Genomic DNA, 17,032 nt, shown 5'->3' on the forward strand with positions numbered 1-17,032 from the left:
GTTCTTGAACCTCTTTTCCTTTAGGCTCTTTCAATTTCGTTGAATGCCTATCAAAACCTGGGATTTCAGACTTCCCAGATGTTGCCTTATCCTTTTCAAGCTCTACAGCTAAAGCTTGACAATCCCTATAATCATGAAGTTTAGCACGTCTCAACTCATAAGAGGGCTCAGGGCTAAAGGCATCAATATAAAAATCTCGAAGAGATTTGTCGGTAGGTTTATAATCTTGAGGTAATTCCTTAATAATATCATTAAACCTCTTGTTAAATTCTTCTACGATCTCATTCTCTCTCTTTTTAATGATACTGATAGCTTTTACGAGATGCCTTCCTTCTCTCTTATCTCATACTTTTCCTTAAAGGCATTAACAATCGATTGCAAAGAATCAAATGAATCTTGAGGCTTTTCCATAAACCAATCTAAAGCATCCCCCTCCAAGGTAAGAACAAAAAGGGTCATTTTTACGTCTTCATGATTAAAATCAGCAGACCTTGCATACTTACCCAGCCATGAACTAGAAGATTTCAGATGCTAGTTAGCACTAACTGCATTATTTCCCTGAAAGATAGGCAATTTATCCATCCCATGCTTTGGAATATCATTGGGATAACCTTGAATGTTAGAAAAATCGCAAGGGGCAAATATGTCCATGATGTCGTGCTTGACCGAGCTAGTAAAAAGCAAGCGGATATCAGAGAGGGCTTCTTGTTCGAGATTAACAAAAAGTGTACGAGAAGAGAGTTTGTGTAATCGTACTCTGAGAGCCCTTTCAGGATCAGGAGCAGGATTAACCAAACTGCTTGGATGTCTTCTAGTATACACTCTTGCAGAAGATAGATGAAGTGGAGTCGCCACCCAGACAAAAAGTGTAACACAGAAAAACTCGAAAGGAAGGGGTCAGGGACAAGAAAGGATGAGATGAAAGAAATGAGACGAATGTCGAGGAAACCAAGGACAGAAAAAACTCTATCCCTGGCAACGGCGCCAAAAAATGTTGTCGCACAGACTGTCTAGGCACCGCGACAACACTCAGATCCGCATTCAAATTGAAATCATAAAACAAAACTAAAATAAAACTATAACGAAATGACTACTACAAGATCGAAACATATGAAACTTAACCCAAAACCAAAATAAAATAAAATAAACAAATCTAAACTAAAACATAAGCTAAAAAGGAACAACGCAATGAAAATATTTACTATGGAATAAAAATTATCCTAACCCTAAGCCCGAAATCTAAACATACAAATAAAAAAATAAAAAAAATCAAACCGTAATGTATGTATGCAAGTGATCGACAAGAGGAGAGTAGCTCGACGGGTTTGAGGATGGGCAACGACGAGGAGGGAAGAATGGAACAGGACGCAGGAAGAGAGGGGAGACCAAGGGCTCGATGAAGCCAAGAGAGGGAGCCAAGAAGCTGAGCACTAGGGAGCTCGATGTCAACCAACGAGCGATGAAGCGCTGGTCGAAAATGCAGGTAGCGACGCAACAGATGGAGGAAGCGTGACATGTACATTATAGAGATTGGGTAAAGAGCTGCGTGGATGAGGGTTGCGTGGAGAAAAGGCAACAAGGTTGATCATGCAGAGAGAGGGATGAAAGGAAGACACAACAGGGTTTGATGGCATTTGCAGGTTGTGGAGCCGGGTTAAGGAGTAAGGGTTTGAGGAAGAGGGACGTGCAGAGATAGGAGGACAATGCAGATATAGCAGCAGGGGTTTGAAAAACGCAGGTACAGTAGCGAGATAGCACGTAGAAGCTTAGGCAACGTTGGAGAAATCAAGGAATGACTGCGTAAAGGATGAGGGCGAACGGAGGAACGATGAAGCAATCCGCGTGAAGAATGGCAGCAGTTGAGGAGAATGCGTGGATTTGAACTGCAGCGAGAGTTTTACACAGTTTGTTTAGAAATTTTCGAAATTTTCCTGCAACAGAAATGAAACCCTGGGCAACGCCAAACAGATGGCCCCGAAAAACCCTCAAAATTCTCCAAAAAACCTATAAAAAAATTTAGATCCTTTTGCTTCAGATTCGCCTGATCAAAACCCCACAAAAATTTCCAAATCTGAAATAAATACCCCTGTAAGCGCTGATTTTGAGGCCAGATTTTACCCTCCAAGGCCTAGGTCTGGCTTCAAACAAGATCTCCTCTTCAGATCTACAACCTGCAATGGTGAAAAACAAAATGCCCAAAAAAAAATGTGCAAGGATGAAACTAAAAACCCCAAAAACCAGCTAAATAATTATAGTATTCACAGGCTAAAGGCTCTAAGCAGCCAGAGCTATCATTATGCCGCACATATATATATATTTTTTTTATTTTAAATTTAAGGTGAGGTGCTTCAAAAAAAACCCTTCATGCATCCACAACGAAAGTTCTAATGATAAGCCCGGGATTAAATCAAGCTGAGCTCTTCAGAAAATGCAAATCGGGAGTTGACTAGTCCAACTGAAAACTTCCCCAAACGCCCGATGATCTTAGAATCAAGAAATTTCCTGCACAACTCAATTCAACCATTAACGTAGAGAGAGAAAACGACAATAAAATTTAGATTAAATTGAGATACTTGCCATTATATTCAGAATATAAACTATCATTCAAACCCTAATGATCAAGCAAGATACTTGTGCTTAAATCACTCTTCTTAAAGCTATCATCAATGGCTAAAAGAAATCTATGCATGAAAATAAAACATCTTACAGCATTCCCACGGAGAGTAACTCCAGCAAAGATTAACCCCAAAGTCTTTCTTTATTGCACATGAAAAACGATTCTTTCACTTAGCACACGACTCCAAGATCGAATGATCTCAACTGAAAACTGACCTCTTATTTAAAGACAAATCTTCCAACGACTAGTTCGAGTGATCATTGTCAAAGCGATCTCGACCGTTGATGAGGATCAAAATTTCTTTTAATCTCATCCGTCGAAATTTTAAATATTGAAGAAATTCGAAATTATCAATTAAATGAATTTTAATTAATTCAAAAAATAAATTTTTGAATTAATTTCCTCAAAATTTTGACTTTGAATTAACCCTAGGGACCAAGGGCATAAAATTTTAGCAAAATAATCAATTAACCTTAGTCCCTGGACCTTTTAAAATTTAATTTTTCAAAGGACCCTCAAATTTAGCCTTTGGAAAATTTAAAATTACCTAGGACCTAGGACTTATGAGGGGATAAATTATTTTTCTAACCCTCAAGACATTTTACATCATGATTTTTACATTTTTACATCTCAAGGGGGAAACCTATTTGATATAGACCCTCATAGACTACCTAGTTCTGCGACACAAACATAATCTAGTAGATCAAGCAATTTATAATAAAATAACCTAACCAAATAGTTATGATTATTCCCAAATAACTTTTTCATAGACTCGATCTAACACACTAGGACTCCCTTAAGATTCTAATGACAAAATCCATTCTGGCTTTGGGGTAAGGCTGAAGGAAAACTCTGCCGATCATGGATCGGTGAGACAAAAAACCTTCTGGAATGTAGATCATCACCAGAAAATTAGGTTTACCTAGGCAATTACATATATGACAGAGATCTGTTGAGATTATTTACAATTTACACATGCACACTGGGTTTACAATATAACATGATCGGGCTGATGATGATAGTCGAATGGCACAGACACATTGATCAAGCGCTATCCCTTTTGCGAAAAAAAAGGGGGTGTACTGCTATGGGTCGTTGACACGTAGTGGTCAACAATCTTCAAGAGGTCGAACATCAGTCTTTTGTTCTTCAGGCTGTACCATGAACCACAGAGATGTTCTTGTTGAAATGTGTAACTAGGTTCAGTCTTCATAATATCTTATGCACTCTTGATTTTATGTAAAGGAGAAAGAAAAATTATTATTATCATTTTATAAAGCATGGGGTTTTCATGCTCAAGGTCAATTTTTTTAGGTCAAAGCACCCATTGTGTGCTTCTAGGATTTGTCATAATTGTATAGGGTCAAAAGAGTCATTATCATAAGTAGTAGACCCAATTGGGCAGCTTGTAACAAGTCAAAGAAATTATTTTTTAGTTAAATGTGTCAAAGTACCCCTCCAAGATCAAGTCAGCCTTGATATGATGAAGTCGGCCTCATCAAGGCAATTCGTATTCCAAGGACAGCCATATATAAGTGCCACTTGAATTCATTTGGGAGGCCATGAAGTAGCTCGATCGAAAAAAAGCACAAGAAGGAGACCAAAAAGGTCAAGCGAAGGAAAGGAGAACTCAAGGAAGGAAAGTTGAAATTGGTAGTCTGATTTTCTATACCTTCTCCTCCACATGTGCGAAGAACTAGGGCATCATTCTTCTTGCAGCAAGATCAAATTGCAGTCATATTAAGGAGCCGAAATTTGTTATTAAAAATGGTCCAAGTTTGGAAACCTCATTCCCAAGAAGAAAAAAGCACCTTAAGGAAAGGAAGAATGAGACCTCTTCTACCATATCTCTCCCACACGTGAAAAGTTGCAGCGACTACAGGAAGGCAAAAAATTGCAGGACTGAAGAAAAGGACAAAAAATTGTTGCATGGGTCGAAGTTGAGGATTTGGAGAAGTTCGACTATAGTAGTTGTTGAGCTTCAGTACATTGAAAGGAAGGTTGACTTGGTCTTGGAGGGGTCTTGGTCTTTCGGATCTAAAGGGTCTTGGAATTCATCATTTGAAAATTCTATAAGAAGAGGAGATTCTTTGTGGCTTTTCCTCCCTAGGAGAGGTTTTGGCCCTGGCTAGCAACCTACTTGTGCTTTTAATGATCTTCATGTTTTGGTAGTCGTTTGATGATTAGAATGCTATAATAATAAGAAAAGAAGAAGCTAATAAGTACATCAAGAAAAAGTAAAAGAACATCACAAGAAATTATCAAATTGAAGAGAAATCACACCTAATCTAAGCTTCCATAGATTTCTCAACATGGTATGAGAGCTAAGGTAACAAGAAGAAGGAAGCTTGAAGATCATCTAAAGTTGACTTGAGTAAAAAGAATACAAGGTGTCGAACAGAAGAAAAGAAGAAACAAGAACTTACTCAAGACCTCTTCATCATTTTGAAGGAAGGACTCTTGGAAGAAGATCTTAGTCTTAAGAAAGATATCATCATCAAGGAGAAGGATCAGTTTTGAAACATCTTGAGAAGACTCCCACATTCTACATCGACTTCAAGAAAAGAAGATCAAGTGACCATCCTCATATTGACGAAGCATCATCACCTTGAAGAAAAAAAAGTCTTGTCATTCACCTACTCACCTTGAAGTATCTTGGAAAGGGAATCTACTTCAATAAAAAGCATAATCATCAAGAAAGCATCGTCATTTTTCAACTTGAATCCTAGCAGCTTTTGGACAATGAAAACCAAGATACTTGACTATGCAATATGTTCTAAGGAGTTTCTAGTACAAAAGGGACGAGATCGTTGCAAAGGTATAGTAATGATATCCAAGTATGTGTGTTGCATATGTTTTATGATAGAAATCAAAATGTCTAGGTCTTGAATTTGTATATCATGGAATTTTAAAGAATCTAGGAATTGCGTAAGAATTTACATACTTTTGAATTTAGGATTTTGCAAACTTACTCTTGTGAAAACTTGTAGAACTCTTAAAATTTGTAAAAGATTGTAGCACCACAGATTTACATATCCCAGCAGATTATGTAAAAAAAAAATTGAGGAATCTTATGATGGAAACCTCATCTACTAATTTCTGGAAAAGAGACCTTGTTCTACAAGTATGGCAATTACCACACTAGGATGAAGAATCCCTTATTTATAAAGGCCAAATATCCAAAGCACATTTATGTGACAAAAGTTAAGGATCAAATCCAAGGCACTCCTCTCAATATTGAACAATCGAACCACAAGTTAATTACTCCAGTAAAAGAAGGTCGAGACTGAGATTTATACAAATGAAAGGAAGATTAACATGTGGTAATATCTCCTCGGCTGTGTCACAATGATACAAAGCAAGGTCACATTAATAAGTAAACGATTCAACAACTACAATATGACAAAGTATTAATAAAATATGACAATAACATGAAAGCAACACAATCAGAAGGTATAGCTTATGATGGTAACATGACATCAAGAAAAACTGATTGAGAAAGAACCAGATCATCAAGGCATATTTCGTAAGAATGATGATAAGAGAAAGAAAATCTCAAAGATCTCCTTCAACATACCAGGTTCACATATAACATGAAAATGTCAATAAGAGTAGAGGGTACAGTTGCAATTGTTAGAAAAGTCATTGTCTTTATGGCATCATGAAAGTAGAAGAAGAGTCTACTCAAGCAAAAATTACTATGAAAGCAATCTTTTAGCAAGAAAGAAGTTTGAAAGGATGAAAGGATGGTGATAGTTGTAGCATAAGGCTAAAAGGAAGAAGTTGCTCAAGAAAGTCCAGACAGAGGAAGAGGTATGTACAGTTTATTTTGAAAAGCATTTCATACTCTGATTTGAAAAAGGGTATAAAAGATAATTAGGGTTTTGTAGCCTAATAAATTGTGTTTAAAAGACCTTACGTTTTTTGAAGGTTTTTAGTATCTAGGGTTCATAAACTTTATAAGGGATTCAAATTGAAAAACCCTAGAATGATGAAAACCCAAATTGATTGTTCCCCCAAAAAAGAAAAACCTAGCCTAAGGTTTGCTGAAAGAATCTAGGTTAAAATTGAGTAAATCTTAAGATCTGAAATGTAGGGTTGGTATCTCCACTAAAATAATATACCCGATTAAGGATTAGGTCATGCAATGTCCATAACTAGTACACATGATATGAATGAATGATATTGGAAGAATATGACAAGAAAGACTCAAAAGAAGGTAGCAACATGAAGGATAACCAAATGATGAAAAAGAAGATCACTTTCCAATGATAAGAAGGATGACATGACTACACTCTGTTTTCATTGAAAACGAAGGAAAATGATGAAGAAGATGGTTGAAGCCCTACGAAGAAGTTATGGAAAAAGGTAGCTCCATGAAGTTTATTCATGACATGATGATGCAAGCAACTAATAGTACCATGATCTCCACTGAAGAATAGATAGTTGTTGTTGAAAACAAGTCCCTAGTTAAGAGGGAGTTTGGTATATTCCTTTCATGTAAAGGAATGAGTAGATCCTCCCTAGTTGACAGGGAGAGATAGACACGTCATTCTTGTCTTCACATCATGAAGAAAGAATGGAGGATTGCGTAAGCATCTGAGACCGATACTTCTTGAGGATAGAAGTAGTTTCAGGAATTGATACTCTTCGAGGATGAGGTAGGGCATCCAATAGGCAAGAGTAGTCGAACAGGAGATTCCTTGAGGATGTGTAATTCCAAGAGGGGAATGGTCCTAAAAAGACATACCTTGTGAACATCTGGGTGGGGTATGTGCCTTGACAGACAATGATGAAGGTGTCTATAATATCTCCCCAGCATTGTGCTCTAATCTAGTGGAGAGATAGAGTTGTTAGTCAAGACCTTGTTATATGACAATGTTGGTTGATATGATGAGATGCACTTATATAAGCTAAAAAGATAGCTTATGAGATGGCTTACCAATCCAACTCTTCTTATGAGAATTCTTCAATATGAGAATGTCCATGTACCATCAATGTACTATGAATACCTCCTTAGTTAAGAGGAAGTGTTGAAATGTGTAACTAGGTTCAGTCTTCACAATATCTTATGTGCTCTTGATTTTATGTAAAAGAAAAAGAAGAATATTATTATCATTTTACGATTATTATTTTCATGCTCAAGGTCAATTTGTTTTTAGGTCAAAGCACCCATTGTGTGCTTCTAGGATTTTTCATCATTGTATAGAGTCAAAAGAGTCATTGTCATATGTAATAGACCCTATTAGGCATCTTGTAACAAGTCAAAGAAATTATTTTTGAGTTAGATGTGTCAAAGTACCCCTCCAAGATCAAGTTGGCCTTGATATGATGAAGTCGGCCCCATCAGGGCAGTTTGTACTCCAAGGAAAGCTATAAATAAGTGCCACTCGTATTCATTTGGGAGACTATGAAGCAGCTCAATCAAAAAAAAGCACAAGAAGGAGACCAAAAAGGTCAAGTGAAGGAAAGAAGAACTCAAGGAAGGAAAGCCGAAACTGGTAGTTTGATTTTTTATGCTTTCTCCGCCACACGTGCAAAGAACTAGGGCATCATTCTTGATGCAGCAAGATCAAATTGCAGTCATCTTAAGGAGCCAAAATTTGTTATTAAAAAGGGTCAAAGTTTGGAAACCTCACTCCCAAGAAGAAAGAACCATAACAAAGGAAGAATGAGACCTCTTCTACCATATTTCTCCCACACGTGCAAAGTTGCAGCTACTGCAGAAAGGCCAAAAAATGCAGGACTGAAGAAGAGGACAAAAAATTATTGCAAGAGTCGAAGTTGAGGATTTGGAGAAGTTTGACTATAGTTGACTTTGTTGAGCTTAAGTACATTGAAAGGAAGGTTGACTTGGTCTTGGAGGGGTCTTGGTCTTGGGTCTAAAAGGTCTTGGAATTCATCATTTGAAAATTCTATAAGAAGAGAAGAGATTATTTGTGGGTTTTCCTCTCTAGGAAAGGTTTTGGCCCTGGCGAGCAGCCTACATTTTGTGTTTTTAATGATCTTCATGTTTTGGTAGTTGTTTGATGGTCAGAACACTATAATAATAAGAAAAGAAGCAGCTAATAATAAGTACATCAAGAAAAAGTAAAATAACATCACAAGCAGTTATCAAATTGAAGAGACATCACACCTAATCTAAGCTGCCTTAGATTTCTCAACAGTTGTTTGAGTCCGTTAGCATTGTTGTTTATCTTGTTTTACATCGTCTATAGAGGAGTACTTTCAAACTTCAGTATTAGATAGGTCAGCTTTATGGTGTAGTCGTTCCTTCTTTTATATATGGGGAAGGAAGCAACATAGCTGCTTCTTCCTCATACTTCACATAACTTGTCACAACCCTTTCTCAAAGTTCTCAGCTTCTATTGATGAGTTCGATCCCATTCATAGATTATACACCACAGTCTTTCTTTCTTCAGAAAATTCCACAGAATTATGAAATGATCCATCGCATATGATGACATGTCTAAGCTCTTGTCCTTTGTATGTAAGCCCAATCCATTGTAAAAATCATAAATTATATTTTGTCCTTCACATCTTGTATCCAATCCACAGAGTATTGGTTTATGTTACTGAACTTTGAATTAAAGATTAGACATCTGCATCAGTGAATGTAGCTTTGACTTGTACTGTCTCTAGGGCTCGGCCTAGAAACCCACTTCAGAATACAAAAATCTAAAACGAACTCTCAGATGCTTTCTAGATTTTGGTCGAGATCTCAAATGACAGTAAGAGTACTAATTTCAGAGTTTTGAAAAAAGAATATATCTTCTCATAGTACTTCGTTCAATATGCTTCGGAAATAAAGTCCACTTGAGCGAGGGATAATTACAACTTCTGTGTTATAGGTGCCTTTAGTATTCACATTTCTGAGAATTGTATTAGCACAGAGACTTGTGGAATTCGGATCTCACAGAGGTTTCAGGATAGAGTCATGAAGATTTTGTATATCTCAGTGTCATATAAAGATTTGAATGTTATCACAGAAGGATCAGAACTGTCATGTATACTCCTTGTCTTTGCTATTGTAGATATTTGATGTAGGCTGTAAAGCACTTCTACCAATCTTGGAGATAAAACTCACTGTCATATACACTTTGATGCTCTTACTTCGATTATGTATTATAGAAATCTTTTGTAACCCTTGAGGGTTTGGTTACTTCCTATACAGATGAGCTCAGCCCACAGGGATATTAATGTTTTCCTTCAATACGCATGGTATGGTGACCACAGAGATTCGGAGTACTTGGATGAATTAGTAATCCTTTTAGGGTTCAGCCTCCTGTAATAGCCATAATTTCAGACTTTCCATTGAAGGCTTTTCTTGAGTTCAGACTTCAAAGAACAAATATGAATTTCGGACTTCCTAGTATGCTTCATACTTTGGATCAATATCTCAGACATAAGACGAAATCACAGATTTGGAAACCATGATTCAGATTTAACGAATTGTATGCCACAGACCTTGTACAGGATAGATTTCTTGCTTGAGTAGACCTTTTATTGCTTCTTCTGTGTCCTTAGTACTGCCGTAATATTTTCTTCGATAAGCCAACTAGAAGTGATCTTAAAATTGTCCTTCCTTCACCTTAGCTCTGAGACCATGTTGAGAAATCATAGTGTATGAAAATTAGGGTGGTTTCTCTTAACTTGATAATTGCTTGTGAATTTTGTTGGCTTCTTATTTCTTTCATTACGTTCTCTTCATCAAACAGTTACCAAAAATATAAAACATGAAGATCACAAAAGATAATGAACACAAAGATGCAGGCTCCATGCCAGGGCAAAACCCCACAAGTGGGAAAACCCAACCAACTTCTCTTCTTATAGAATCAGATCAAAGTGAGAAATCCAAGACCCAAAAACCAAGACAAAGACTGCCACACAGACCCAAGTCAGCCCTCCTTCAAAGCTTCTCCACCAAGTCAAAGTCAAAAAAGTCAACTCTGGTCAAACATCTGAAATCTGGTCATCTCCTGAAATTTCGGCTCCTACTTTTTCGGTCCCTGAAATCTCGGCCCCTGAAATTTCGGGCCTGCAATACCTCAGAAAAATTCACAGAACTAGGGCAGAAAATTCTTCATCTTCTCTCTCATTTGACCTCCTTCTTTCTCCTTTGACTTTGCTGGGTTTTCCTTCTTGTCTTGGCACAGAGATCGATGTACATGATGAGTGAATGAATAGTCTCCAAAGTGGTCGAGTTGCCCTCTATATATACACATCCAGGAGGTCGAATAGGTGGCTCTTGGAGCCCAGGCCGACTTGTTCCCAAGGAGGGCCGACTTGGTCTTGTGGTGACACTTTTGACTCTTTTGACTCAAAAATAAATATTTTTCTTTTTCATACAACAAGTCCAAATGGGACTTTGACTCATGACAAATTTCTTTTGACTCAATAAACCCTAGAAGCATGAAGAACATGCTTGACTAATAAAATAATAATAATAATAATAATATATTTTTCTTCTTTTGTTTTTACATGAAATATATAATGGCACAAGTACAATGATAATTATGAAGACCAAACCTAGTTACATTTTCCAACAGTTGCCTCCGACATTGTGGATATCAAGGAACTTGAGAAAGATGACCCCATTAACCCCTTGGACATTGATATTAGTAATTACTTGCACATTGAAGAAGGGAAATGGGAGATCACGGGCCGTCGTTTTGACAAGGATCCTATCTATGATCGATGATGATATCAATAATAAGTTTTTACAGTTTGTCAACTGACCTAGATATCCATTATGAGACACTACCTTTGGCCAAAGGCGAAGGAGCACTTGCACAAAAGATATTGAACGAATATAGGATATTGCTTATAACTTCCCCATGCCAATCACAATGTAAATACATTTATTTTATCTATAGATTGTTCATTCAAACATAAAGACTACTTTTTAATTCATGGAAGGTAAACTTGTCGCTTTCAAATGGAGAGAGAAGATTCAGCTTTAATGTGAGTTCTCGAAGATAAATATTATCCTTATACAAATTACTCCAAGGAAAGAGACATATTGACATAACTAATTGTCTTTGCTGTGTCACATTCCTTTCACATTGTCTGTTCCAAATTCCTAATCCTGTGTTAAGCAGCTACTTTAAACCAAGCCATGGAGAGAATGAGGGCACCTGATAAGCACAGATGGCAGAGTTAAGTTTGAGCGCTGACCAAAAAAAAATCATTTTACACTTCCAGTTTTACATAAAGTTAAGAAAAACAATAATGTGGTGTGAGGTGCTTGGTATGGATGTTTATATCTCAACCCTTAGATGAAAGACTCTGTGCATAATCGAGCTGAATCATTAAGAGGGAAAATCTGTATGCACTCTACTGCCTATAACAGACCCACAGCTGGCTAAAAGGAAACCAGGACTCCTCCACAAACACATCACAGATGTGAGGCAGAGTATACCCTGTTTTGAGGCAGAGGACGAAGGAGTATAACAGGTCCCTTACATATCTCTCACAAGGTTCGATCTACATGAGGAGGGTCTAAAATACAAGCAGAGTATTGATTCACATTCTCTTCACAGGGGATAAAAAATGCACACTGAGGCTACAGATTCATAAACTCTGCTTTATGTAACACACAGGGAGAGCCCTGTAGAGCACCAAAAAACACAAAAATTGTATTGAGTAAAACTGGATCCCCCAGATCCAAGCGACAATGTATTTCTCTTACTCCCAGTAATAGAAATGTTTTTTTCTGTTGAAAAAATACAGCCAAAACCTGCTAATATAATATTGCATAATTATAACTCTAAAGGATCCCTGAGAACCATCTCTTAGTTATAGCTAACTGATAGTGAAACTTCTTTACTTGCTCTTGTAGAAAACTTTAAAAGAAAAAATTATATTGACATTATAAACCATCACCACTGCTTTGTTCAGATACTCGCAAAAGCCTTAGTTCTATAGCAGAAAACAATACAGATGAAATATGACAGATGTAAAAGAAAAATAACAATGTAGGTTGTGACTCTAGCTAAATAATCTTTCACAGAGCTTAACAAGAAAGATAGTAAATACTAAAAACAAAGTAGTAAAATTTATAAGCATACAGCATGGCCTGTTAATTAAAAACCTCAGTCTTGCTTAGCAATGAAACTTTTTCACAGCAAGAAAAGAGCTAGGATTCCATATTCTCCAATATCAAAGCATCACTGCTAATGAGTTAAATACATACCTCCTAGCATCCTCGTGAAGCATTGGCTGAAGTGTTTGAATGATAAGAGGTGTTGTTGCAGAATGACAGGCAAGAGCCGGAATGACCCTCAAAATATCCAACTGTACACATCAGAATATAGATTAAGAATGAAAAGCATAAATCCTTAGAAGAGAATCGGTAAATCCGTTCAGCTATGTTAAATGGTTATTCAAATATTAGTTGATTTCCTAAAAGTCCAAAATGAGATGAAATAAGCAAACCATATGACGGATGTAAAACAAATTGATTACGTAAAGTGTCTTACCACCAATTGTTGTGATTTATATCCATGTTTACGGAAGAAGTTAAGGTAGAAAAGTACAACCAGCAAAAATGATACACTTAATGAGGGTTCAGATCTGCCAATCATGGCTAAAACTTCTGTCGCAGAGCTTCCAAGAGTTGGGTGCACAACTAATGCGCTTACTATAGTACTTAATAGTAGAATTATGCCTGTAAAAATAAGCAATCAGAAATGTTTCCTAGTATTCAGTGTTTCCAAACAGGACCATACTTTCAAGAGACACTGGGAAGAAGCTTTACTCAAATATAAATGATTCTGAGCCCAAAAGACAATAACTTCTGAAGGAATTAGAGAGAAAGTAGACCACAAAGAGATGGTAGCTATCAACCTTTCCTGAGCCTTTTATAAGGTTGAGAAACCAAATTACTTTGTGATCCTTCACCATTTTTTACCAAGGCTTTCTGTAGATATTCAAGCCACACTTTTGATTTATTGCTGCTGCCTAATAGGTCAAATACCCATACATGAGCTGAATCAGATCGATGGTTCCAAGTTATCAAGCCTGGGTCCTGAGAAACCAATAAGTATAGTAATGAGAACAACAATCAGACACAAAAGTCTGACAAAAACATCAACAAAGGAACTAAGGAAAATATTAAATGAAAATTATTGACGCAACAAAGTCAGAATAGACTTTCACAGTGAAGAAATTCCAGTTTCTGGATTTCTTATTTTCAATATATGTATTAGAACTCCAGATTCAAAACTATCTTCTTCATTTTAACAAAATATCATTATATTTGATACTATACAAAGGAAAATCATCTCACATTTCAACCAAAAGCACCAACATGACCTCAGGTGAAAAATATTAAATGGAAGAAACATATCTCAAGTAGGCTCATGAAATGTCTGAAAATTGAAAATTCAGGCCTGTCAAAACCAAGAAAAAGAATTGTGTCAAAGCCAGGTGATTTTATTTGTCAATAACCAACATTGAAGAATACTATAGAAACAGTAAGCAATCTGTCAAGAGGATGTTTCAACAAATTTGGCATGGGAAATTCTCAAAGATGATTGTGCTCTAAACCAAGAAGAAGGAATCTTATGTCAGTATCTTTCAAGCACGATCTCCAACAAACCCTCAATATACTACGTTCCCAATTTCCAAAGAGAAATCCCAACTAGTATAATACTAAGTTGCACGAAACGGGGAAACGGGTACGAGTTTCCGAAACGGGAAGCGATACGAAACGCGGCCTCCCCAAATTTTGGAAACGGGGAAACGCGAATATATATATATATATATTGAAAATATTTAAATATATATATATATATATGTGTGTGTGTGTGCAATCATAAAGCATAAATGATACATTATAATTTATTACACTTAAACATTAAGATTTAATTTACATCACATTTACTCATGAATGATCACATAATGAAAATAAAAATATCGGCATATCCAAAAGCAACCTTTATTATATATCCAAATCTCAAAATCAGCCATTATTTATATTAATATATGAGGCTGCAAATACAATAAAGACTATAAGGCTGCAAGAGAGAGATCCAAATCAGGATTTTCTGCATCCACATCCCATTCTTTAGAAGGACCACTATTGTATTGGGAGTCTCCTCCTACATAGTCGAACGACCTTAGTGCTCTTGATTAAATACACGTTTCATACCGTAGTACCCTACATGATCTTGATTATTGGGAGTTTCCCTTGCATAGAGGGCTTCGTTCTCTTGATTAAATACAAGTTCCATACCCTAGTACATGATAAAATCCAATGGAAACATTGCAATCCCTCCAATCCTGAAATCCTGAAAAACAAATAAGTCTGCTGGATTTTGAGTGAGATCTAAAATTCTACTTTCTCCATATGAAATCCAATGAGGGCGAAACCACTCTCAAACATCCTGAGTCATTTCATGGTAATGTTAAGAATTTAAGTAAAAGTGATATTCTCCTTTATTTTTCATTAAGGATGAAAATGAAAAATAAAGGAGAATATCACTTTTACTTTAAGAATTTAACATTACCATGAACTGCATATCCCTCAAACTCCCTGATGAACTGCATATCAACACTAGGGAAAAAAAATCACTTTTATAACTTTAGACACGCATCTAGAAGCAACAAGAAGTCACTAACATACCCTAAAAGTAAATTAAAAAACAAATTAAAAAAAACACAAGTTAATGAGGAAACGTGGGTCGTACGGCCCTGAAACGCGTTTCCGGCCGTACTGGCCACGTTTCCGTTTCGGGAAACATGGCAGTACAGCCGGAAATGCGTTTCACGGTCGTACCAAACGCGTTTCCGCGTTCCTCTATACCATGTTTCCTGCAACATAGGTATAATACCAATATCACTGCTGTGCAAAGTCCCGTGACATGAGGATAAGGGACACAAAGGACAGAGAAATATGAGTGTCCGACATAGGACACAATGACCTTGGAAACAGGGCATGGAGGACACAGTATATATATATATATATATATATATATATATATATTATAAAAACTAGAAATGACACACATGAAAGTGAAATATAGACAAAGATTCAAATTTTGTTAGAGACTAATACATTTACAAAATATTGATACATCATACATGATACAAATTCAAACATACAACTAGTTACTTACACCAATGATGATCAAATGACAAACACAAGAAATTAAAACCATAAACTGCAGTTTCCTCATTAACTTATCAAAATCAAAATGTATTAGTATTACATAGATATCAAGTCATCAAAATCAACACCACTACCACTACTCTCTCCTACATTCTCCTCCTCCTCCTCTATATCCAATCCAATCTCTATATATGCTAGTGTGGAGGATGAACCATCAAGAGGACCACCATCATCAAAAGTGACCAACTCTAACACCAGTTCATTAAGATCCAAGTTGGCTGATACCAACTCAACACGATTGTCTAAATCCACATCATCAAGAAACAAATCCACATCTTTGACTTTCCCTTCAACCACTACTCTTTCTACCCATAAATAAACCATAGGTTGGTGTGCACATATACCATTGTCTCTACCCCAGACTCCTCAAGCCTACTTTTCTTTAAACTATACAAATTCCCATATGTGCTCCAATATCTCTCACAACAAGAAAATGAAGTAACCTAAGAGAAGAGCCTCATGGCTAAATGTTGGGTACGTCGCCCCATAAGTTGCCCAACAAGCATATGGCTTCTTAACCCCCTGTCACTAGGCACATCATAGCCACCACACCTTCTCATGCTAGCCGAAAACTCTATAATCTTTCCCCTTCCTCATCAAGGGATGTGTTGAGCACTAAAGTGGCACCTGAAAATTTTTTCGGACTCCATGCCCGAGGATATGTCAGAGGTTTCAATGTACCATCAAATTTCTTATTATCATCAGAGTTTTTAAACTCCAGCTTCTCATTTTTTCTTCAATCCCCAGATTCCACAAGCCCTAGACTGTTATATTGTTCAATTGGACTAATATAACAAAGATTGGGTTATTGTACATACTTGTGTAAAAATTTGTGTATGTTTTGTGCATTAGTAGATTTATTGTTGTATATTGTTCCACTGTGCAAAGTATCTTCGTTGTGATTCTTGGTTTGGTAGCGTCAGAGATTTAAGATTCTATTCTAGACACTAGGGTCGTGGAAAAACAACACGTCTCGTATTCACCAAGTACATTAGAGAGCCCACCAACTTACGATAGCTTGTAGGATCGACGAGACTGGAGTTGAAGCTTCTTAACTTCTTGAGGTTTGTGATCATCCACATATAGTAGTATAATGACTGGTTCATTCTTCACTATTTTGATGTAGAGATTTGCATCGGCAGAACTTTTAACGACCCCAATTCTTAAGAGATATGCATCCATTCTTGCATACCAAGCCCTAGGAGCTTGCTTCAAACCATATAGAGCTTTCTTGAGTCTGC

General features: G+C 36.7%; 1 protein-coding gene across 1 annotated transcript in view; it reads right to left on the reverse strand.

The window, feature by feature from the left end:
• RST1 (ARM repeat superfamily protein) overlaps positions 1-17,032 on the reverse strand; it is a 486,537-nt gene that overhangs the window by 329,681 nt on the left and 139,824 nt on the right. The window contains exons 6-8 of the mRNA XM_089458753.1: positions 13,466-13,646; positions 13,099-13,286; positions 12,813-12,913 (exon numbers count right to left, since the gene is read on the reverse strand). Of these exons, the coding sequence (XP_089314879.1) occupies positions 12,813-12,913; positions 13,099-13,286; positions 13,466-13,646 (470 nt within the window). The remainder of the gene's footprint in view (positions 1-12,812; positions 12,914-13,098; positions 13,287-13,465; positions 13,647-17,032) is intronic.

The sequence above is a fragment of the Pinus tabuliformis genome, chromosome 7 (genome assembly GCF_031772625.1).
Source record: "Pinus tabuliformis cultivar Carrire ecotype Pingquan chromosome 7, CPIR1, whole genome shotgun sequence".
Classification (NCBI taxonomy): domain Eukaryota; kingdom Viridiplantae; phylum Streptophyta; class Pinopsida; order Pinales; family Pinaceae; genus Pinus; species Pinus tabuliformis.